A 25,681-nucleotide genomic window follows, 5' to 3' on the forward strand; every position below is an offset into this window, starting at 1 on the left:
GCATGTGGACATTAATGTGGCAGGCACACTTCATTTAACCAACAACACCAACACCAACAATGGCCACAGCAATGCCAAGCTGAATGTCGCCATGGCAGGAAATGGCAGACGAGAGAGAGAGAGGTGCGGTGGTGACATGACTGCTCAACTGAACAAAAGTGCACAACTAAGCGGCAGGACACAATCAACCGACTGGCAATGGCACATAAACACAAGCCGACTCTATACACTCAAACAAAACGGAATAAAAGAAGAATGGAGAAATCGGAAAACCCCAAACGAAAGCGAATTAAAACAAAAGCAAAACAATATGAGAAGAAAAACAATGAAAAAGCGGAAGAAATAAAAACAATATAATATTACAAGCAAATAAAACTATTACAACGGTGATGCATATGATGGCTGAGCAGAGAAGAGAAAATAAAAATGAAAATAAAAATAAAAAAATAAAAAAAAAATAAAAAAAATGAAAATAAAAACAAAAAAATTGTAAAACGTAACGCCCTTGCGATTTTTAATATTCTCTGTCAAGGATAAACGCCGAGGAATCTTCATGTACATTTGAGAGTAAAAAAAGTAAAAAAGAGGCGAGTATGCAGCTAAAAATGTGTACAAATCTGACAACTGAAAAACTTGCAGCAGCAAAAAACATAAAAAATACAACAAACAACCATTTGCAACAACTAAAACTATAACAATATTTTGTTGTTGTTGTTTTTATTATTTATAATACGGCAGCATAAAACATGCAGTCAACTTTTACGGAATTTAAGTAAAAATGTGTCGCACAGCTGGCAGAGCGTGAGTGAGAAACAGCTAAAATGAAAGAGTGAGGGAGGGAGGAGAGTCGGAAAACTCTTGTTAATGTCACCATTCAAGCGCTGGTCATCACCCGCCGCCAACAGTGACAACACACAAACTGGCTTATACGCGTCAATAATAAACCTTTTATTCGCACTTGAGAAGCTTTTAAGCTTAGTGGCATTGCAAGTGTAAATGCATAAAATGTTGGAATCTGTGCGCCGCGCAACTGACAGCTGCTGCTTTGCGCGGAGTAAGTGCAACGCGCGCGCATTAAATGCAATGTGTACCTTTTTACAGGCATTTGTTTGTTTATTTTATAATTTGGCTATTTTACTTTTTATCATTTATTTTTAATAAATGGCATGAAGTGCTTCGTCGCAAAATTGTGACAAAGAGTGACTGCCGGTTTTGACATGCGAGCTTGTGATGCTTTTTAAGTGATGCGGTGGAGTTGTGTTAATGTTTTTGTGATTTTAAGATATTTTAGTTGCAAAATGTATTGAAATATTCAAGCTTTAATAACTCAAAACTGTATTAAGGCAGTAAGTAGTCTGCATTACAGGCTTCAAAAAATCGATTTTTTTGTTTTGTTTTAAATCTTTTCCAAAACTATCCAAGAATATGTCTTTAAAATTCCAGAGGCCAATTCGACATATTTTCGAAGCTAGAGCAGTTTTAGTGGCCGAGCGTCGGGCAGGTGCGAATGCTCAGGCAGACTTTAAAGCGCGTTTTATCGACTTTTCATTTTCACAAGTGTTAGAAAACAGTGCCGGCGAGAGCAAAAAGAATATATGTATGTCCGATCGAAAAACCAAATTGATCTAGCTTCAGTATTAAATTATCTTCTATTTGAACTAAAAAAATTGGACAAAAGTATTATTTAAACTACATACTTGTTTTGCAACTTAAAGTAAATTTTTTTTCTTAAAAAAGTGAATTTTTTTTCAAACTTCGGAAAAATTTGGAATTTTATAACTTCTTCGGTATTTTTTTAGTTCATAAAGAAAAGAAACTTTTAAAAATTAAAAAAAAAAAAAAAAAAAATTGGTTCGACTGTTTCAGATGCATCGCACGACCTCCATCACCGGCACCGATTTACAAGTGCAGACTCCAGGCGTTCCAGAAAAATACTTACAACTTTGAAAAAATTTCAATATTTTTTAATAATAAATATTGTTTTTTTAAGCCTTAAATATAGTACACTATCGTCTTAAAATTCCGTTTACCGCAATCATTTCCTTCCCTTTCAAAAAAAAAAATTGCTAAAAAAACGTTTTCTTATTCGGCTTCTAAAGCAGACTACTGCCTTAAAAACAAAATTAATAATTCTTATGAATTTGAGAATTCGAAGTTGTTCTAAATGCTAAATTTAATACGATTTTTGTATCTAATATATAACGAATCGAATCTATTTGAATGAAATATTATATAATAATACAATTGAATGGGTCATCATTGTCAACATTGCTTTTATACAAATTGGTCTCTTGCCTTTTAGCATAAATTTTCGAATAAAATTTCAAAATTGTTTGCATAACACTCTAACTTTAAGCATTTTTTAATGAAAAATCATATAGAATGTTGTTTTTTTATTTTTAGAATAAAATTGAAAATGTATACCAATACCGTTGAGAGTGGGCTTTTCATTAAAAAAATTAAAAGCTCATTATTGAAAGTTTCCTATAAGTATTTTATATACCTAACCTAATAGTAAAAGAATATGTCTCAACTCTACAATCTACTCAATAAGAATCATTATTGTATAATTCTAGAGTCTTAAATTACTTACGTTTTTCCTTTTTCAGGTATGTTTCAACGAGTATTAATAACGATAACCTCAAAAAAGAAATTTATTCTCGAAAATTGTAAGTACTCTCAATATCTTATATATATTATGAATCAATTGAATACATTATAGTAGATGTTTAAGGCTCAACACACATCGGATTAGTCAAAAACGTCTTTGACTAATAAGACACAAAAACGTGTGCAGCAATAGGCAAAGACAACAACGACAGTTTGAGACAATTTGTCGCATTTCATGTGCGTTGGCTTTATGAAAATACATAAGAAGTGAGATAACACCTCTTCAAACAAGTCAAGGCACGAACATGCGTTTAATTTCTTTAAGAAGAATCAGAACGATATTATTTATGAAATTTAAGATAAATATTATCGTTGACAGTAGGAACATTTCTATAATTTTTTTTACTTGCTTATTATATTAATTAACCGTTAGGTGGCCTATTGGTAATAGAAATACTTTAAATTCCGCTGACAGCAATAAAGCGCTTAAAACAAATGAGCGAAGAAATTTAGTTAAAATTCTATCAGAAATCTAAAAAATTCTAAATTCTATTATTAAAAAATGTATTTGCTTTTAATATCCTACAAGTATTAGAATGGTTTGTTCTAACAAAGTTAATGCTAAATCTTAGCTCCAAAGTTTGCTTGAAAATGTCAATGAAATTTTTTGATTAAAGTTTATATTGTTATTATTGTTGTGGTTGTTATTGTTTTGAATACGATTATGATTCTTGCTATTATGCTATTATGCTATTATTAATATTATTATTGTTTTTGTTGTTACCACAATTGTTATTGTTATTGCTATGATTATTACTCCAAAACCACTCTGAAATTGTTTCCGAAATCACTCAGCAGCAGCAGCTTTCAACACACCTTTCAATATTTGAATTTGTACTGAGTTAAATTTGGCAACCCCTCATTAGAAGTCCAACCCCCTGCGAGTAGAAAGCAAAAACAGTAGCGTGCAAAACATTCTAAATTGAATTAAACGCGAAAGCAGTCAAACGTGAAATTAATGCCTCTTAAATATTACAATTTTTTCAGTGCTACCCAGATAGGGGAGGAGGGGAGGTTGTGGAAAAACCCCTAAACACACACACACGCACACATGCAAATTGAGGCATAGTATTTGGCGCATACACTATAATAAAGGGAATTTAATTATGTATTTTAATATGCCAATTACTCAAGCGTTGCAAAGTTTGGCCTTTAATGTGTGTTGACTGACTTCTAACAACAACAACAATAGTAATAACTACAGTAGAACAACTGCCAGTCGTTTTGTGCGCTAATAGTTTGTGGATATTCAGTTGCGTGGCAGCCATTGCAGCTGTCCAGGTCGTGGGGTGCGGGTGCAGTAGTTCAGCGGATTGTAATGGCATTGGTGACTCACAGAAATTATTTGCGGGTATTCCCCAGCAACGCCCCATAGCAGAAACTTTTGATGTTTGTTTAGTAAATCGCGCGTTTGCCTTGAGGAGCTTGCTTGAGAGCGCTCCGGTTCACAGCGGGACGTGCATACACATGCAAACACACGCGTGTACTGCTCTTTGAACTTTAGTTGGCTATTAGAGGGGATTTTCCCAACAGAAGCACTGAAGCACAATGGTACTTGTATATATATGAATTAAGGCTCTTCTACTTACATATGAATGTCTCTGTGTGTTTTTGAAATGCAGAATTTTTTCCTGTTAAAAACGCTTGCTTCTGTAAACAGTAAGCTCTCAATTAATCAGATTACAGTATTAATAGAATAATTTCACCCTTTTGCAATAAATACCCAAACATTTGTTGTTGTTGTTGTGTGCGTGTTTGTTTGTTAACTTGCTGCTTGTTTGTTCATTAGTGATTTATATGCTTGTTAAATGCGCTTATATGTGGCTGCGTGTGTGTGTGTGCCAATGTATTACTGGGTTTGTTTGTACTTCTATCTAGAGCATGTTATGACACACCTACTAAAAGGAGCATGTTTTGTTGCCACAAACAAACATACATACATATATACTGGCTTACATGAAATATATACATATATGAGGTGTGTTCAAAAAATAACGGGAATTTTAAAATTTTCAATTTTCCAAAAAAAAATTTTTTTTATCATATTGGTATATGTATGTACATGTATCTTTTTTTGAGCTTCGGGATTTTCGTTTATTAAAAGCTGATACATCGTTCTTCTTCTTCTTTATTGGCAAACAAATTCTAACGATACCCCACCCTCCTTAATGCTCCGTGTGCAATTTTCCTATTTCCAGAGAATAAAAACAACCTTAAGGAATCGTTGTTTTATAGGCATACGAGAAATCGATGAAAGAGCTATGGGTCATACTAAACATCGAGTTTAAGAAGAGTTTCGACGATTGGAAAAACCGCTGGTGCATATTATCGAATTGGGACTTTTTTCTGATTTTTCTGAAGGCTAGAACATCAATGTAGTCAAAAAATAAAAAAAATCAAAACCCAAAAATTCCCGTTATTTTTTGTAGTCAAAAAAATAAAAAAAAAATCAAACACCAAAAATTCCCGTTATTTTTTGAACGCTTGTATACGTTGCCTCTTGTTGTGCGCGCTTATTTGGCAGCACAGTCAGTTTTGTGCGGAAACCGAAGGGTTGGACCGCCAACCAACTGCTGGTCCAGTTAGAATTGTAACAGCGTGTGCGGAGTAGGAAAAACACAGCCACTTAACATACACATAGAGTGAGAGAGAGAGCCCTAATGACAATGGTCAACAAAGGGCGTTGGCGAGCGTAGACAAACACATGTCGGTTTGTAGCACGAATGCACAGCACACATTTCGGTGTGTAGGCAGGGCCGCATGCAATAAATACTAGCGCAAACACACACGCACTTGGCTGGAGCCGGGTTACTTGGTTACTCCTCGCCGCTCAGTGCATGCAATAAGCTTTCAACTTGACTTCGGGGCGTTTAACAAATGGGACAACAACGTCGAATGGACACATGTAGCGTGCAACAACAATAACAAAAAAGCAAGGAAAACAATTTCAAAATAAAAGAATCACCTAAAAGATATAAAAGAAGGAGTGTGAAGGCAAAAAACTGTAACGTACGAATAGTTAGGTCATGTGGCAGAGCACGTGAAAAAATGAAATGTACGCAAAAACAACAACAACAGCAACTGAAACTGAAAGAGACTCACCAAAAAAATATGCTGAAATGCTGTGTGGCCGCACCTAAGGCATTGCTGCAGAAAAGCACACGCAAACAAGTAGAAGACACAAGCACACCAACCAAAAAACAAAAACACACGCACCTACACATATGCGGCGCCTTTATCACGTTATCTATGCATATGCATTGCTGCCATGAGCAAAAGCAAGTAGAAGAAGAAAAACATTTAGGCGTAGCAGAACAGAACAAAGGACCAGAGCAACGGAGAAAATAAACCGAAAAATTTAAAATAATTAACACAAACACACGTATATTGTTGTTGTTGCATGTGTGTATTGTAAACGTGAAAACATATGCTGCACTCGGCAAGAGTGCTTATAAGCGATTATATGCATGTGTGCTTACACGCTGCTCCACAACCACACACACTCACATATATATGTATAACACAGGCTTCCTTACGTTTACAGGTAGTAGTGTGGTTGCTTTTGAAAATTCTCGAAAAAATATGAGTGCTTCTCGATAATCGGCTAAAGTCTTAAAAGCTTCAGTTTATCTAATCAGGCAAGCAAGCATCTAATGGCTTTGTTGAATTTGTTGTTTCTGGTTTTTTTTTGGTATGCTTTTGCAAAAAAAATTGCTGCAATGAAATGCTGAAATGCACACAGTTAGAGGAGAGTGTGTAGTAGAATGGAAAAGATTTTTGTTGCTCTTAAAATTTCAATCCAAAAGTGTAATATAAGTATGTGGCGAGGTAAATTATTTGCAGTTAGAGGTAAATCAGCTTTTATGCTTCAGATTCAATCATGTAATGAGATTGTTAAGTGCAAAGTAACTTACAGCTGAAGAGAACCAATATTTCTCGAATCGACAGTTGTGGTAAAATTTGAAAGGTTCCTACTACCTGTTGCAGGATCTCAACCAGATCAATTTTTTTTTTCTATTTTAATAGGGTCTTCACTCGGAAGTCAATGACGTACTCCATGTATATTTCTGTTATAAGCAAAGCTTATCATTAAACCCATCCGTTTTGGAAGGAATTGTAAAACCCTTTATCTTGTCTGAAAAATTTTATTTCTATCAAAAATATCGACTGAGGTCTGAAAACGCTGTCAAACAGCTATAAAAAGAATTCGATGGCTGTTACTGAAGGATATGACAAAATCCATGTAAGAAAGTTATTATTAATAACGTAAAATCTTAGCTAGGGAATATCGGACCCAAGAATATGTGGAGCCTTATTAATGTTATAAAGGGTTTACAAAAGTAGACCGATAGAGACAGCAATCGACGCATATTTTTTCCCGCTCTTTTGACATTACTCTTCAGTAAGGTTTGTCATTCCATCATGGAAAGATATACGATCCAACAACGAGTCGAAATTATTAAAATTTAGAGCGCTACGTCCAATTTATGGTCGGCTCCTTTCTGGATGAATGGCTTCGTCAATAAGCAAAATATGGGTTATTGGTCAGGCAGCAAATTAGGGTTTTGTGCGGTTTATGGGCCGGCGGCGTCATTACTTCCGTGATGATCAGGACTGGTATTTTACTGTTAATGGGAATCGATACGGCTCAATGATGATCGAATATTTTTGGCTCTAATTGGATGATACGGACTTGGACAATATGGGGTTCCAAGAGCGAATTTCACAATCGATTTATTGAGAACCAAGTTTGGTGAATGTGTTATCTCACGAAATGGCGCAATCAATTGGCCACCTCGGACGTGCGATTTGAAGCCGTTAGACTATTTTCTGTGGGGCTACGTCAAGTCTATGGTCTATGCCAACAAGCCAGCAATGATTGATGAACTTCGTATGCTTGAAAACCAGCGTAGCGTCTGAACTTCTGCAAGCTTGCCCGTGGTAGACATGCAAATGAAATAGAGTTCCAGACTAATGGCAACGAAGGAATAATGAATTTCATTGATATCCCAAACCAAACCAAACCTTTGTAACGCTCTTATTGAAAACCCCTTTAGTTTTGAGCCTTTGGACTCGATAATTCAAAGAGAATTATTGTTCTAGACATATGCCAGCCTCAAAACTTTGATGATCTCCAAATTGTTGTCTCGAGACAATCCCTTGAATAATCAAATAAGTTCTAGGCCTAGATCTACTCGTATATCTATATAGATCTAGATAATTTATATACAGTTAGCCCTGTTAAGCAATTTTTGGAGTCAAATTTCTTTTTATTCAGATATTTCAGTTTGCCTCAAATGAAAACTACAAACCTCAAGCGAAATAAAAAAAGTGTTGAAATACTTTTGCCTACTTTCAAAAAACCTGTGAAAGCCTGTACTCACAACTCAAACGAATACTGACGACCTGAAAGCAACTAGCTGTGCACTAAAATTACTCAACAAAATACCAATTTGCGGTCTAGATTATTTGGCGCTGGAAACACCAGAGATGGTCACATTCAACTTTTAATGATACCACTTTTTTTCTTTCACCCCAGTACTTTTTTGTTTTTGTGTGAGTGTTTTTGGTGTGCTACGAAATGAAATTCCCATTTTCTAGATGTTCATTGACGTAGATATGTGCGTAAGTGTACTCGTACGAGTATGCCTCGTATGAACTTTGCCATTTATTCACACTTTTAAAAGCTTTTCGCATTCAGTGATGCCAAAGGATTGCTGCTTGAATGGAAACCACTTTCAGTAATAAATGCTTTTAGTCTACCAGCAAAGGTATGAAGTTACATACAGTAGAACAGTTACGTGAATATTGGGCACAAACACACACACATCCATACAACTACACACCCACATAAGCAAGCACCAAGTGTGTGTGTGTGTGTGTGTGTGCGTAAATTGCTCATGTTGATGTTGTGCATTATGCCAACGGCGTTACGCTATGCTCTGCTCCCTCCGTCCGTTACTTCGGCATGGCACCTCTAATAAATCCGAGTGCTAAACTTGGCTGCGCCATGGACATTGCGTACGATACGATACGATGATAAATGCCACATTTCCTGCTTCATCACGTACGCCTAATTTGGATGTCCTGACTGGAGTCGAGACTATAGTGAGTAATTTAAGTTAACACTTGCAAATGTCACATGACTGCAGCTACGCACGATAGTTCTGATTGCATGCACACATACATACATACATATATACTCGTATGTGTGTGTGTGTGTGGATAATCGTGTCGTGGGTAGCGAAACTGTGCCAAATGTGTTGCCTAATGCAGATTTATACACGTTTCGCTCCATATATATGCATGTATGTATGTGTGCGTATGTTTTGGGGTTTCTATATAATTACTTTCAGCACATACTGTTTCGTTTATTTCGCCGAAACGCTGAAAGCTCTGCCGCGCATTTGTCAGCTGTCAGCAACAATAATTTAAATTACAATTATGTTTTTAAGTGAAAAGCTGCAAATGTAATAATGTTATTTCAGCGTATTATGTAATTGTATTTTTTTTTTTTGAAAATGTCACATGTTGGTTTCCAATGAATGAAGTCCTTTTATTTTGTATGAGAGGAAGCAAGTGCTCATTATTATTATTATTCGAATTGTTTTCTCCGCAAAAAATTGTGACTAGAGATGAAGAGTATTTGTTCCAAGATAAACACATCCGAATGAAAAAGTATTCAAACAATATATAACTGCCACTGGTCCCACTCTATAGGGTAATACATAATGTTCTCAAAATTTGTCAAATGGGTATGTGTAAACAAATTGGGTTAATGAAGAAATCGTCCGTAAATTAGCCTTTGTACTATTTGTACAAGCTATTACTTTATACAACCTCTCATTATTTTGATGAAATGAAAAGAAACAAGTAAGGAAGGTGTATTCGGTTATAACCGAAGATTTTATATTCTCACATTTATATAATCGAATATAATATATATTGCTGACATTGGCGCTGGGAGAGGGTATAGACTTCGTATACTTTAGCCAAAAAATTGCTCAAATATTTCTATTAAGATATCTCAAGCAATAAGCTATATATATTCGGCAAACAAATATTCAGAATAAAGAAATTAATTAAATTAGTAAATAAATTTGATAGCCGATCGATCGGGTGCGTCCGGGAGATGACTCAAACGCTTCGGACGACCTAGTAGATTCTATTGGGTACCATTACCGACAATAGTAGCCATGTTGGCGTCACCAAGAGCGTGACAATCCCGGGTTTTCTACAATTCGTTCATAATTTCCTCTCAAAATGTAAACAAATCTAACCTCAAATGACTTCTCGAAACAATCCTAATGAGACCTTAAACAAACCTGACCTCACGTGATACCAAAAAATCCAAATTAACCTCCACCTGACCTCTCATATTGTAAACAATTCACACCTCAAAATGTAAAAAAATGGACTTCATGCGACCTCTCAAAATGTATACAACTCTGGCATCATGTGACGCTTCAAAATTTCAACAAACTTTTATCCCTCCAACTATACACAAATCAGATTTTACTTGAACCCATGAAATGTAGACAAGTCTAACCCTACATGACACTTCCAAATATAAACTAATCTAACTTCACATAACTCCTCACATATAAAAAACCCGATGCAAGTGAGTCCATAAAATTTACCTCACGAGACCTCTAAAGATCTAAACAAACCTATCATCATTTGACAAACTTGACTTTACATGACCCTAAAAAATTTAAACAAACTGCTGTCAAAGGTCATTGATCTCGGCCAAAATGTAAACAAATCTTGACCAGTGGCCAAACAGGTGTGCCAAAAATATCATGAGGGGATATGGAGACTTGAACAAGGTCATGTAATTTCTCACTATATTTTTTATACTGGAGCTAGAGAAAAGTCTAGCAATTAAACTCTATGCAAAATTTTGAGGGAGTTTAAAAATAAATATGATACGAGTATATTTGTTGCTTTTAAAATTAATTAAATAATTTAAATAACATATTCAATTCTCTTTGACTGAGTTCACTTCAGGGGAATTGCTACAAGTAATTAATACTAAATGATGTCTACACCTGTTTTTATGTATGATGATGTGTGTTTTCATCTACCTTGTTCAACTGTCCATTTCTTAATTGACAAAAATTCGAATATAATGGGCTACAATTTTAATTATTATTGCTATCGTATAAATAACTCTGGGCTATTGTTATTCAATAAAGAATACTAACTGTGATCTAAATCATTTTGTGGTCATAAAATATATTTAATTTACTTTTCTTTGTTGTTAGTTGGTTTGGTTTTTTTTTGTCTCTAAGTAAAATCAATTCATTAATTTCTTCACTATTTTTGTGCGCAAACAAAGCAAATTCTACTGAGATTGCTCACTCAGTGTATTTACAGTATTTCGCTTTTATTTTTCAAATAAATATTTAGTATTTCCTTCCGTTTTGGCAGTTTCTCATAGCAACTGCAACAGCTTGCCACTTATGCATATACGAGTAAACGAGTATGGCGCAGACAGTTTTGCAATTCTCTTATTTTGCTTACAAACTGCTGCACTCACATTGAAATGCAAATACTTGCAAACCAATCACTTCCTGTTTCAAACTGACTGCATGGATAATGTACGTCTGTATATGTACATATTGAAAATGCTATAAAACAACTACAACAAAGAGTGGAATTTTAAATTTAAATATAAGTGTGTAAATGTATTTTTGTGTACCCAGCAGGCATTTAACGGTTGTAAGAGTTGCCATACTTTTGATTTAATTTTTATATTTTTTATTTCAGTTTCTGAAAATTAATTTTTTTTTGTTGTTTATATTTATGTTTATGTTTATGTTTTCTAAAAAAATTCGTGAAAAGTTTATAATTTTAATTTTTACTCGCTAAAAAAACTGTTCAAAAGAACTGTATAAATTTAACAAATATGAATTTTTAGTACAGTTTCAAGCGACATTTTGTCTCAAGTAGTCGGTATTGAAGTACTTGTAATTAATATCAGTACTCAATACTTAAGACTTAAAGTACTCAGTCACAACTTAGTAATGGTAAAAGCATAAAATATTAATTAAATATACTCAATACAGTTTCAAAGTGGTCCCTTCACATTAGAATTCTTTGTGTAACAATAAACGAGTTAGATATAGAGTTATATATACAGAAGTAATCAGGATGATGAGACGAGTTGGAATCCACATGTCTATCTTTCTTTCTTTGCAAGCGATAACTGGAGTAAATATTGAGACATTTTGCCGCTGTCCCTCTAGACAAAAGAGGGTACTGTTGAGGAGTTCAATAGGGTGCCAGACCCAAAGTATGGCAGAGGTTTTACTACTACTACCAAGGTGGTTAGTGTGTCCATACTTGGTACTGAAGGTGCATAGCAAAATAAGGGCGCAGATGTGTTTTTGAGCACCTTGAGGTTAGGCCGTCAAGGCAGATACTCATGTTAATCAAAAAGAACTACTTGTTGTGGGGTTAGCCTTTGCTCAAATCTCTCTTGGGCTTTTGTCCGCTGTCTGAAGTAGTGTCTTGCTTACTCTGAGGGTACATTGTCGTTTCTTTCGTAATCCTCGAACAACGAACGCTACTCTGCCGTCAGGGGATCCAGGAAGTGTGGTAGTCTCCGTGATCTTAGGGTACCTTTGTCGCTGCTTGGTTGTTTTTGGTTTTTTTCTAGTCCATCTGTTTCCGGCTAACAAACTTGAGCCTCGTGGTCAAAATTACTGTGGTGAAGCAATAGGTTCGCCACGCCAGAACCGCATGACGTGGCTAGGCTAAAGTCACTTCGCAAGGCAATCCAATGTTGGGAAGGCTCCGTTCGAATACAGCCGGATTTATCTCCTGGCTGCAAACCAACCAATGGGCACGGGAGTCGCAATAGTTGTTAATGCTGTTTAAGGTACTCATTAGACTACTTCATAATGTTTACTTGTGTTTAAAGTATTCTCTAAATTACTAAGTACTGGTGAGTGTTGCTTAACATACTCATTAATTTACTCAATAATTCATTTAACTTTACTTAAATTACCAAACTCGGATCAAATTTTTAAATCTCCAGATCCATTAACCATAACTTTTTGCATATTTCTATCGTATTAAATTATAATTTTTTTCTATATGTATTATGTACACATAACAGAGTTAAAATTCTATGGAAATAAAAAAAAAATCTATAAAACCACCAGAGCTTACATGCGCTGGATATAAACGAAAAAAAAACTGAATAAAAGTAAATGTAAATTGTAATCCTTACAGTTTCCGGACACAAAACGTTATTGATTTCAATCTCCTGTCGATAAGTGTATCACCAACAACACTCACACATACACTCATACACATACAGACACACATAAGTGAATGAGTGAGTCGGATTGTGCAATGCACAAGTATGCAATAAAAACCTTTTAGATTTCAAATATATTTCTTTCAACTAGCATTTTTGTTTATTTTTCCATACAATCCTTGAGAGAGTTGAAGGTAAGATTTATAGCTGTGGCAGTCGACATTGCCATTGGCAACACAAAGTGGTTATTGTTTACGGCAATGGACAGTTGCCAATACTACACGTCGAGTACGAGTCATTTCATTTTCAACATACCAACACCGCCTGGTGTATTTATGAGCGCAGCGGCGGCGGTGCAGGAGCGTGCGTGGCGAGTGGAGGGGGTAGAGCGATTGTAGCAATCATAGGAGCATCCTCTTCCTAGCAATCCATAATGATTTTCAAATACCTACTTTTCCTCCCTTCCACACTCGCCAAGGCCAGACCCAACCCAACCGCCATTAATGGCAACTCCAACGCCACTGCCACCGCCACCTCTCTCTCTGCCTCAACTGTGACTGTGTGGCCGTTAGTCAATGCAAATATTACGTCCTTGACATCTTTCATTCAATCTAAGGTGAAATGTATTGTACACACACACACCCACACAACACGCATATCCGCTCATGGTTCACATACATATATACAGACATATATATATGTATGTATGTAGAACTATATACGCGTGCTAATAAATACATGCAAATGCTTGTATGTTCTCATATATATGTACATTTGTATATACATATCTCTGAATCTCGTTGATGCTGTGCAAATGTGCTCATATGAGTCGAGTATACATTGGAGAATGCGAGCTCAAATATTTGCACAGTCATCACCGCCATCCAAGCTGTTAGATGATGAACGACCAAATGGACAGAACGCTTATGTGTGCAGCAGAAACAGCAGCAGCAGCGACGCAATGGCAGCAACAGCAGTGGCAGTAATAACAGTGGCAGCGGCAGTGCCAGCAGCGGCGAAGGCAGCACCGGAAATGGTCATTTTCGGAAAATGTGAAAACTTTGCACAGCGCTCGTGTGCTTTCTTTCTACGCTTGCCTCACTCTCTCCCACTCCCACTCTCTCTTTCAGTCATTCACTCTCTTGCGCACACTTTCGTTCTGGCTTTTATGTGTTTTCGTGTCTTTTTGTGTTTGTTTCTTCATTATTGACATGACAACATCATTGATTCCCATGTGTTTTATGGTTATTGCCAGTGTTCCATTTAGTGACGCGCTCCAATTTGAATGCATACATAGCACAGACATACACACATACATATGTACATAAGTAACTGTGAAAATATACAGCCTCGCAGTGGGTTTAGCGAAAACTTTCGTTGAACTTTACAATTTCCAACATTTGTTATTTTTTATGCCAAACACTAGTTTGTTGCTTAGGTGTTAGTTTTTGAAATATTTGCATTGCTTACCCTCTAGTGTGCCGGTGTATATTCTCGAAATGTCATAATCCACCGGTCCGTGCGTACTTTCGATTTCTACATCACCCGCAAATACCGACAGTGGATTCTGCTGGAGAACCATGCGAAATTCTCTGAAAATGGAAGGACGAGTTATGAGATCAGCCGTTAAATTTAGATTAAATATATATGGTATATAAATAAGTAACTTTAAAGATTCGAAATAGTATTTTCAAAACCTTAGGTTGTATAAAGCATTCATATTATCAGGCATTTATGTCATAAGTACATCGGTTTAGAAACTAAAGCGAAACATCTTAAACTTAAATTTTTGGTGGAAAAAGTAGTCCCTGGTTCAAATGGCTCAGTCTATAGTAGTTCAAATGGTTTACCATAAAATCAGTTGTATAAAACTGTTATTACTGGATACGATTTATAGAAAAAATTAGTTTCAGGGGAGTATAACGTATAGGAATAACCAGTGTTCGATTCCAATACCGAAGAACATAAAAAAATATTCCTAGAAGTATAGCTCTACTATGAAATTAGGCTTTTTGAAATTTTTAGACGCAACAAATCCCCGCAAAACTAATACGTCTGTGTAAGCTGACGTTGAGCAACACCAAAAGCTCCGTCAGGATCGGGAGGGACCTCCCCATGCCGTTCGATACCAAACGAGGTTTCAGACAAGGTGACTCGCTTTCGTGTGACTTCTTTAACCTGATGCTGGAAAAAATAGTTCGAGCCGCAGAACTAAACAGAGAAGGCACAATTTTTTATAAGAGTGTACAGCCACTGGCGTACGCCGATGATATCGATATCATTGGAAACAACACCCTCGCCGTTAGTTCTGCTTTTTCCAACCTGAATAAGGAAGCGAAGCGAATGGGTCTGGTGGTGAACGAGAACAATACGAAATATTTCCTGTCATCAAACAAACAGTCAGCGCATTCGCGTTTTGGCTCCCACGTCACTGTTGACAGTCATAACTTCGAAGTTGTAGATAATTTCGTATACCTGGGAACCAGCATTAACAACACCAACAATGTCAGCCTTGAAATCCAACGCTGAATCACTCTTGCCAACAGATGCTACTATGGACTGGGTAGGCAATTGAACAGTAAAGTCCTCTCTCGCCGAACCAAAATCAAACTCTACAAGTCGCTTATCATTCCCGTCCTGCCTTATGGTGCAGAAGCTTGGACGATGTCAACATCAGATGAGACGACACTAGGGGTTTCCGAGAGGAAAATTTTGCGCAAGATTTATGGTCTTCAGAACATTGGCAACGGCGAATACCGCAGACGATGGATCGCAGTTGTGGATGTTTCTCCAAAATGCATTGTCCCATTCTTCTATACTAAGGAAAGAATAAGGAAGTTTTGCTGTCTCCCCAGAGATTTCTTTTTCAAGTCGCGTTACCAATCTTGCCAGATTTTTGAGACACGATTCAGTATGAAGGAGGGTAGTAATGGTGCGGAGCCTGAATGAATGAAGTTGGCTGGGTATAATCATAATTTACTTCGAGAATTACTTCTAGGGGCTTTGTTGATTTAGTTCTCATAGCGCCAGTTCGAGGGGACTTCTTTCGTAATATTTTACACCATAACAGTGTACCATATCTTAACATGGGATGGATGATACTTACAGCCATTAAAGCATTTGGCATCGTATTCTAGTTTGGGACCGCCTCCAGACATTCAAATTTGGAGGGCCTTTTGAAGTTCTACATTTGATGTCGAGACTTTAGATACCGAAGTGTTAATTTTAATCTAAGGTTAAGCACAAGTAGACCTTACTAACTGTCTTAACTGATTAGGCGATTAATATTACGATTTGTCTTTATTCGAGTCGGTTAAATGAGAGACGGAGCCAAGTGTTGTAAAAAAAACTCTATATCTTCGATCTAATGAAAAAAAATGTAAGAGGAATTAAGATTTCTCGAAAAAACTATCGAAACAGGGTAACGAAATGTATTTGCAGAATGTTATTGCCTTCAAAAATAGCCTAGGTTGTCGTTCCCTGCAATAAGTGAGCACTAAAAACTGTCAACAATCTAAACGTTTTCGCCGATATAAATGCATTCTGCCATTTTCACTTACCTGTCATGAGCAAAGAAATTCAGTCTGATTGTGTGCACTGGCCCGAATTCGACCGAATTCAGCGCTCTTTTTCGACGATGACGTTTCTGTTCGATGTGTTTTTGATGTGCCGCATGCAAGTGCGAACGATCGAAATCCGCCGCCTCCCAATGCCGTATATAGGGTGACAGCTTTTGTGTGTGTCCTGTAATTGGAATGAAGGGGAGAGAGAGAAAGAGAAAAAAAACGAAAATAAATTAGTGAAAATTTAATTATTAGCGACATAAATATGAAATGTTTTTGGCGGTTGGTTGGAGTGGAAGAAGAGGGGGCGCGGGTTGGCAGAAATACTGAAATACTGCCACAAACAAGCAAAGACACAACAAATTTTTCATACAACTTTAATTAGCGTTTTTGTGCAAATGAGTGCGTGTTGTTGTTGCTATTGCTGTTGTTGACTGCACAAGCACAAGCAAGCAAGTATGATGATGCCGTATCGAGTTTGCGGTAATTACGAACAATAGCAAAAAAAGTTTCGGCTCAAAGTTTTGAGCGTAAAACCGCAAAATGAAAACTTTGTGTTATTTATTTTTAATTTTTATGCTTTTATACTTTTTTTTTGTTATTATTACAAAAAATATGCGCGCTGAGGTGTACTAATTGCAAAGTTGCACAGCATTACATAGCACCGCACCGCACCGCACACAGCACAGTCATTTATAATAATCTTTTTTCACCACTTTTTATTTCTTTTGCATATGCTTGAGGTGGTCGTGGAGGGGGCTGCGTGTGCGCGCTTCTTCATACCAAACTTCTCTAAGTATGCATGTATATGTGTGTGTGTTTGCCGCAAATGTGTGCCGCTGAAGTGTTTGGAGTACTCGCTTGTACTTCAAGTCGACACATATGGCATGCGAGTAATTGTTTAAGTCATTGTACATTAATTTTGTAATTTTCTACTTCAGTGACGTTTTCCAACAAACACACACGCACGCGCACTCTAGCTTACAAGCGCACATAAGCTCCTGTGCATTTACCCTTTCTTCTTGACTGCGATTTTGGAATTATCCAATGTTGGTTGGCAAGCTTTGATACGAGAGTTGTTGGATAAGCGAGCGACTTTGCAGGGTCACAGAGAAACAGCAAACAGACTAGAATAGCAAATTCAAGCGATTAAAGTCATTTTATGTTTACAAATACTTTTAATAGAAAAATTTCATAGTTTATGAAAATTGAAAAATATCTTGGTCTTACGATGCTTAACACCTGGATCTATGTATCAAAAAATCGAAGTATGATTGTAGAAGTCTGAATCCTAGAAGCAATGAAAGCACGGAGCACTCTAAAGAGGCTTTAAGTTATGTTAACTTCTCCGTGAAGATCAAATCCGCTAGATGGCGCTGTAGTCAAATTATTCCGAAGTATTACATTTTTTCTCTCCTACATTACATTTTCGTCCTCTCTCGACGAACAAAAACCAAACTCTACAAGTCTCTCATCATTCCCGTCCTATTTTACGGTGCAGAAGCGTGGACGATGTCAACATCCGATGAGACGGCACTAGGAGTTTTTGAGAGAAAGGTTTTGCGGAAGATTTATGGTCCCTTAAGAATTGGCAATGGCGAATACCGCAGACGATGGAACGATGAGCTGTATGTGTTATTCGACGACATAGACATAGTCCAGCGAATAAAAAAACAGCGGCTACGCTGGCTAGGTCATGTTGTTCGAATGGATGAAAGTGCTCCAGCTCTGAAAGTATTCGATGCAGTACCCGCTGGTGGAAGCCGAGGAAGAGGGAGACCTCCACTCCGATGGAAGGACCAGGTGGAGAGGGACCTGGCTTCGCTTGGAATAACTAATTGGCGCCAAACTGCCAGAAGGAGGGATACGTGGCGTGCTGTTTTGGACTCGGCTAAAACCGCGTAAGCGGTGTCTACGCCAGTCAAGAAGAAGAAGAAGATTACATTTTTTCTCCTAATTGGCCGATATCCAAAACATATCATGGAAAACTTAAGACAACTACTTTTGTAAAAGAAATGACCGCTAGTTGGCGCCAGTGTCGAATTGTTGTATATGTATTAGTGTAGCCCTTAGAACTACGCCAAGTCAGGCGCTAAATGCTATTCTTCACTTACTGCCTATATTGTTTGTAAAAAAGTTGGCACTTAGACTAAGGGAATCTTCCTTACTAGCTACTTGAAATAAGGGACGTTCTAACATACTTTATAGGTTCCCGTTCATAACTGAGAATACGGATTTTCGTAACCGGTAGAATTAAATATGAATTCAGCTCTCAATATTACCTTCCCATCCAGAGAGAAGTGAGGTAGCGGCGAGGTGGTTAAAGACACAGTTTGGATGGATCCAAACTGGATAAATGATAGAGGTTTATTTTCAGCATAGCTCGATACCAGCTTTCCGATTACCATATTCCTGAACTGTCTTTCGAGCAGAGGTTACAGCAATTAAAAAAGGCTTTCTTGTTCTGACAAAGAATGTACTTGCAACAAGAAACATATAATACTTATATTCACAGAGAGCTAAACGACTTTCAAATCACCAACGCCTCTAAGAGTTTCTTCGTAGTTGGTGAAGGAATGCCTTGAGCTGTTAATATAAGTAGCTTCCTATTTTAAGATAAATCTGCAATGGGTTCCACGACATAGTGATATTCCAGGTAACTGTAAAGCAAATGAACTTGCCAAATTGGACAACTCGTTACAATTAGAAGGCGATAAAGAGGGAAGATATGTATGTAATATGTCTTTGACTACTTGCAAACACCCAAATCAGTGGAAGCAATCATTGATTTGTTCAACAAGCAGATAAATGTGGTCTGAATGGAATATGGATCGATGATTGAAATTTAAAGAGAACGATATAAGAACTCTGGTAGGAGTTCTAACGGGACGCAGTTTGGTTAATAGACATGCCAGACGCCATATAATGATTACTGCAGAAGCTGACAAGAAATAGAAGAAGAAGAAACTGTAAAACATCTATGCGGAAAATCTAAAAGTGACGGGAATATTTTTTGAACTGAACCACGAGGACTTGTTGAAAAGAACTCATTTACAGAAAGAAATATCCGAATGTCTCCAAAAACAACTCTGACATATCAAACATCCCTCGTAATGCTTTGCGTTTGAAGAAGTTTTTAGTCCAACTTTTTAAATGCAACGTAACAAAATGCAGCGCTGTTCGTTGCACATAAATTTATGGCACACATACTCGTACATATACAAACACACACACAAAAACACAGATAACCAATCGCACCGGCAGCCATATTGAATTACAACAAAAACCAAAATATAACGATAGTGAAATAAAAGACATTGCGACGTGTTAAGATCTAATCGACACTCGTAAATTTTCTAACTGAAAATTGTGAAAAATTGCCTGCTACTCGTAATATGCCCATTATTAGTTTTTCCCCAACAAAAAACGTGACTTTGCACGCACGCACGCACACACACTCACAGCAGAAAATGCATTGCTGGCGAAACGTTGGAAAGGAAATAACAGAAAACTTTAAGTTCAACTTGCATTCGTCTTAACTTTACACATCGTAATGTGCCGTTATTTCCGCTGCCATACCAACGTGCGCATACAAATGATGTGCGGAATATTGAAGAAATAAAAGAAAACAACAACAATAACAACTTATGCAATTAAATTATTAACTATTGTGTGAGCACTTCCCTTCTCCATGCAATCGCCTGTCATTTGCGTGATTTTTTTCTGTTGTTTTCGCTTCTACGAAGAAAAGTAATGACTTCAACGCCTTATTTGCTGACAGCTTCGAAAAAAAAATACAACAATAGCAATAAACAAACCGAAGCATTAGCAAACGAATTTGTCTGCAACGTACTGAAGTATGTATGATAAGCCCGTGAGCCATCAATCAATTTGGTTAATCATTAAATTGGCCCCAATGTCGTGCCGTTGCCGCTAGCCAGCCCAGACCTAGACCCAATATGCAAAGATGATTGCCATTAATTTTGTTCGTTGCTTTTTTTTCGTCGCTGGTTTCGCAGCAGCAGCAGCAGCAGCACGAGTGATCGCCCAATTTAATAGAGAAGATTATCCGATTAGCACATTGTTTAATTATCGACAACACCGACACTTGTGCTCATTAAATTAGCAGTCATGCAGCGGGCTCGGGCAGTCAGAACTCATTTAATTTGTGTCAATAGGTTCTAGAGTTAGTTGTTAAGCGTGAGGGGACTTAAGTACAAATATATTATATATATTGTAAAGACTATTTGCTTTATAAACTTTATACATACATATATAAATACAGTTTATGTCTTTACTTTAGGAGAGAGAACTGCCAATCAGCTAAGAATAGGTCCAAAAACGAACTTTTAATAATTCGTATGTTACTGAAGTAAATTTCGATTTGGACCCAATAACATATTATTTTGGAACCCGAATCCCTGTATATATTCCTAATGGGGGTTCCTAACGAACAATTATGGATATTTTCGAACAAAGAAAGAGAGGCACATTACTGGACAGGTCCAAAATGTAAATATTTGAAAAAGCAATTTTTGGTAATTAAAAGAAAATAAGATTGGAGAAAATGTAAAGGTAAGCCATGAAAGAGTCTCGACATCAAAATTTCGACATTCTTCACATAAGTAATTTGTAAACATTAGATTACATTGAAACAAGTTAGTTTCTGGTTATTTTCATCAATCTTGAATTGTAAGAAAAAAAGAAATATTGTCAAAAAATATTGTTTAAAAAATATCTTGAGAGAAATTTAATACATGAGAAAATATTGTTTGCTAAACACCCCTTTCTAAATTGAAAACTAGATTTTAATATTTTTTCATAAAAACAAAGCTTTATACTCGACATAATAGAGTTGTTACATTGTCAATAAAGCTACAAAGTGATCAAAGGCTTTGTCATGATATATATTGAGTTTTATAATCCTCCAAAGCTTATTGGAACAGCAGAAAATCCCTGCTTGAGAATTTGAAAACTATAATTTTGAATGGCGTCCGAAAATAGGAATACTGGCCACACCCAACAAGTCCTTTATTTTCGATAGTAGCTTTATTATACCCTGAACAGGGTATATTAATTTGTCACGAAGTTTGTAACACCCAGAAGGAAGCGTCGGAGGCCCTATAAAGTGTATATATAAATGATCAGAATGTTGAACTGAGTCGATTTTGCCATGTCCGTCTGTCCGTCCGTCTGTCTGTATATATACGAACTAGTCCTACAGTTTTTAAGATATCGTTTTGAAATTTTGCTGATATTATTTTCTCTTCAAGAAGCTGCTCATTTGTCGGAACTGCCGATATCATACGACTATATCATATAGCTGCCATACAAACTGAACGATCGGAATCAAGGGCTTGTATGGAAAACTTCCGCATTTTACTACATATCTTCACGAAATTTGGTGTGAGTTATTGCTCATAGAAATAATTTAATCTCCTAAAAAATTGTTCAGATCGGTTCACTATAGCATATAGCTGCCATACAAACCGAACGATCGAAATCAATGGCTTGTATGGAAAATTTTCGCATTTGACGTGGTACCTCCACAAAATTTGACATGGATTACTGCTTAAGGTAATAATATAATCTCCGAATAAATTGTTCAGATCGGTTAATTATATAACCTTAATGTTTCTTGTTTTTAATCAAGTTTGAGACCTACAACTAAGCCTAATTTAATAAATATGAGCTTACAAGTAATGAAATTAAAAACCTATTTTATTTTTGTGTTCTAAGAGAAAGAGTTTTTTGAAAAATCCAGAAGAAAGATCAACAAAATTAAAAGTCAAGGAATATAATGAAATCTTATGAGAAGATAAGTACGATATATAAAAAGTGAAGGAATGCTGAAGAGTTCGTTGTTATAGTTGTAAAAGAAAGCCTAGTTACTTTCTCATTTGAAACTCAAGAAGGACTAGCACTATTTAGATGAACTCTGTTTTGTTAAATTTTTCGCCGCGTCAATGAGCAAAATAACCAGTATAATAACAGGAAATATGACTAAAAAATTTATATAATATATATAGAGAAATGCAAAAATTTAAAAAATTAAAAAAAAAATCAATACAATAAAATATAATAAAAAATAAAATAATAAAAAGTAGAAAATAGCAAAAATAAAATTCGAAAACAATTATCTAAATGATTGCACTCAAACACTCCTTTGATACACAGTTCACGGATCAACTAGTTGTTTAATAATTTCTATTTTTCAACTTTTTCATGACCGAAAAATATCAATTATTTGAAACCACAACAACAAAAATACAATGTTGCCATGTATTTATATATATTTAATCCTTTACAATGCTTTTTATGACTTATTTAACATAAATTAATATTTACAAAATCCTTCTGCAATCCTTTCAATGCCAACGGAAGGCCATTAATTTGTAAATTTCGCCAAAAAATAGAAATTTCATAAATCTCTGCTGCAGATGGCTTAGACTATTGTATATACAAATGTATATATGTATGTGCCTGTGTAACTGTTTTGTACAAATTTCGTATAGAATTCCTAAACAGTAGCAGCGCAAAAATGCCGAGCCAAATGAATTAATGATGAAATTTCGCAACCGCATCAAATGTTTTGGGCTTAGAGCACATAAAATGGCAATTAAAATTTATGCGCGCCATCTCAATTACAATAAACAAGCGGAAAGCTATGCAGCAGCTACTATATATGTAAGTGTGTTTGTGTGTGTAAAATGCCACTGTTTCTGTCTTTATTGATTTGTTTCAACGCGGGCGGCATATGTTGCATTTAATAAAATGCTGTGTTTCAACAAATTGCTGCATGTGAAATGCCAAACGAATTTTAGTGATTTTTCGAGTTGAAATTTTGCAACGGGAATGCGAAAATTGAAACAAACAACGAGATACTGCCGTTAACTGTTAGAAAAGTAACAAAAAAAAATTGTTAAGTTTTAACGAGTGGCTATTGACTGCAGTGCAATGGCGGCGAGTTGCATGTGTTATGCGGTTTTGTGTCAAATAATCGTACTTGCATTACAAACCGCAAGATTCAATTTAATGCGACGACTGAGAGGACACATGATTATAGCTGTGTTCATCTCCCTCCACGCACCGCGCTGCCACTGTGGCAGCTAAGTGGCCACTTACAACAATACCAACAATACCCCATAACATACCAGCCGAAATTGCCAAGCGTCCAACGAGTTGGAGAGTCACCCAGTCTGCCAGTTAGCGAGTCAGCTAGCCAACCAGCCAACCAGGCAAGCCAGCATGACTCATTGAATTATCCTCACGTTAATTAATTTCATTTACACTTTTTCGCTGAATTTGATTGGCGATGGCAGAAAGTGTTGTGGTTTGCCAGCTTAAATGAATGTGCTCATCATACGCGTATCCAAAGCACATATGTACATATATGGATATATTATATATACTGAGTTACATAAATTCTATATATTTGAAGCTTATATATATGTAGTTCTGTGTGTATTTGTTCTTGTAATTTGTTTAACTTTTTTGTTGTTTTCTCTCCCACACACACACAACTGGTCACGTACGTAGATAATTAATTTAAAAAAGTAACACAACAACAACAACATGGGCAAAAACATTTCATAATTTACTTAAAACAGTTTTTTTGTGTAATTGAATAATCAAAGTTTTGAAGAAGCACAGAGAAGCGGCGCGCACACAAATAAATAAGAATTACGCATTTACACCTTAATTAATTTTTGATTTATTGCTGTAATTATAAGCGAGTAGAGACTTGCCTAACTTACAATACAATATAAGCAAACAGCAATTTAATTAGAATTAAGGCAACAACAAATACAATACATGGTGTGGCAACAAGCCTATAAAATGAATTAATTAAACAAAAGTTTATGCATTTAAGCATTCACCACACTTATATAAATACACACATACATACATACATATACACACACAACAGCATACTAAACTGCTGCTGAGCAAAAGCATATTTAAACATCATTAACCCTTTGTAAATGTACTTTTAGTCCTTTTTCTTCGTTCACACTTATTTCTCATTTAACTAATTGTATTTAAAGTATGTTGGCAACAACACAAAGCAATGCAGTTAATACCCAAATCGTTTGGAAAAATAACAACAAAAAAACAAAAACAAATGTAATTATCTTAAATATATTTTTGCAAAGTTCAGCAACGAAAAACGGTCGGTTTTTGGTATTTGCAATGGTTGTTTATATTTACCCGAATGTGAAGAAAATCACACGGCTCATTAGCTCGTGGAAAGTTTAATTTGATTCCGAAGCGGGTTATATACATACAAAGATTTAATAAGTTGTGGGAATTTTCTTTTTTTGTATTTTGGAATAAATTTCTAAAAGCTCAATTATTTACCACAAATAATCTCTATTCGAGTAAGGAACACTAACAGCCCTAGCGAAGAACTTCTAGCGTCGAGGAACTATCAAAAATTGTTTTTCCCCATACTATTTTTATGAAATAGGTTAGGTTAGTAGTTAGGCTAGTCACACTCTTTCTTATACAGACTCAATTTCGGTATAATACTCTTATACCATACAACGATTGCCAAACATGATACTAACCATCCCGAATCACTCAACTAAAACCTAAATTCGTATGTTCTAATCTTACATCGAAACACCTATTTTAATGGAGTTCTCCAGAGATGAAGGCGACCATTATGTCATATCACATACAAGAGTTTGCATAGTTAGAATACTACAACAATATCAACAGCTAAGTTTCTCGAACTGACTCTCGACTTCCGATAACAAACCGATTGAAAGCAATAATATTTATTTATATAAAGTTTATGCTCAAGACCTTGTTATCAGCGTCCCAAAGTAATTTACACAGTGGTTTCGGTCGTTATCTCTAGATTATAAGTTCTTAACTCCATACAGTATCCGACAAAATTATGGATACCCCACCACATTTTTTACTATTATTTGAATATTTCTTGATTTGAGTTTACCAAAAAGTGTTACCAAATGTCGCCAAGTTTTTGGAAAATACTAATTTGGAGTAATGAGAGCAAGCTTTAATTAGAAAGAAAACGAAAGGCAGTCAAAAAGAAAGAGGCTCCACAGTAAATACATCCAAGTCACCATTAAGTTCGGATGTGGAAATGTTTTAGTTTGGGGTTGCTGTAGCTACAGTGTCTATCAAATCTTGTATTAATCGAAGGTAA

At 36.0% G+C, this 25,681-nt stretch overlaps 2 protein-coding genes across 5 annotated transcripts in view; one reads left to right on the forward strand and one right to left on the reverse strand.

Annotated features, from left to right (window-relative positions):
- The window catches only part of LOC105211945 (histone-lysine N-methyltransferase PR-Set7), a 117,888-nt gene that overhangs the window by 22,452 nt on the left and 69,755 nt on the right, over positions 1–25,681 (forward strand). The window lies entirely within an intron of this gene.
- LOC105211959 (disintegrin and metalloproteinase domain-containing protein 10) overlaps positions 1–25,681 on the reverse strand; it is an 87,971-nt gene that overhangs the window by 20,859 nt on the left and 41,431 nt on the right. For both annotated transcript variants that reach the window (XM_054225593.1, XM_054225594.1), the window contains exons 2-3: positions 16,501–16,684; positions 14,411–14,532 (exon numbers count right to left, since the gene is read on the reverse strand). In XM_054225593.1, coding sequence (XP_054081568.1) covers positions 14,411–14,532; positions 16,501–16,684 — 306 coding nt within the window. The remainder of the gene's footprint in view (positions 1–14,410; positions 14,533–16,500; positions 16,685–25,681) is intronic.

Source organism: Zeugodacus cucurbitae, chromosome 2, assembly GCF_028554725.1.
Source record: "Zeugodacus cucurbitae isolate PBARC_wt_2022May chromosome 2, idZeuCucr1.2, whole genome shotgun sequence".
NCBI classification, from domain to species: domain Eukaryota; kingdom Metazoa; phylum Arthropoda; class Insecta; order Diptera; family Tephritidae; genus Zeugodacus; species Zeugodacus cucurbitae.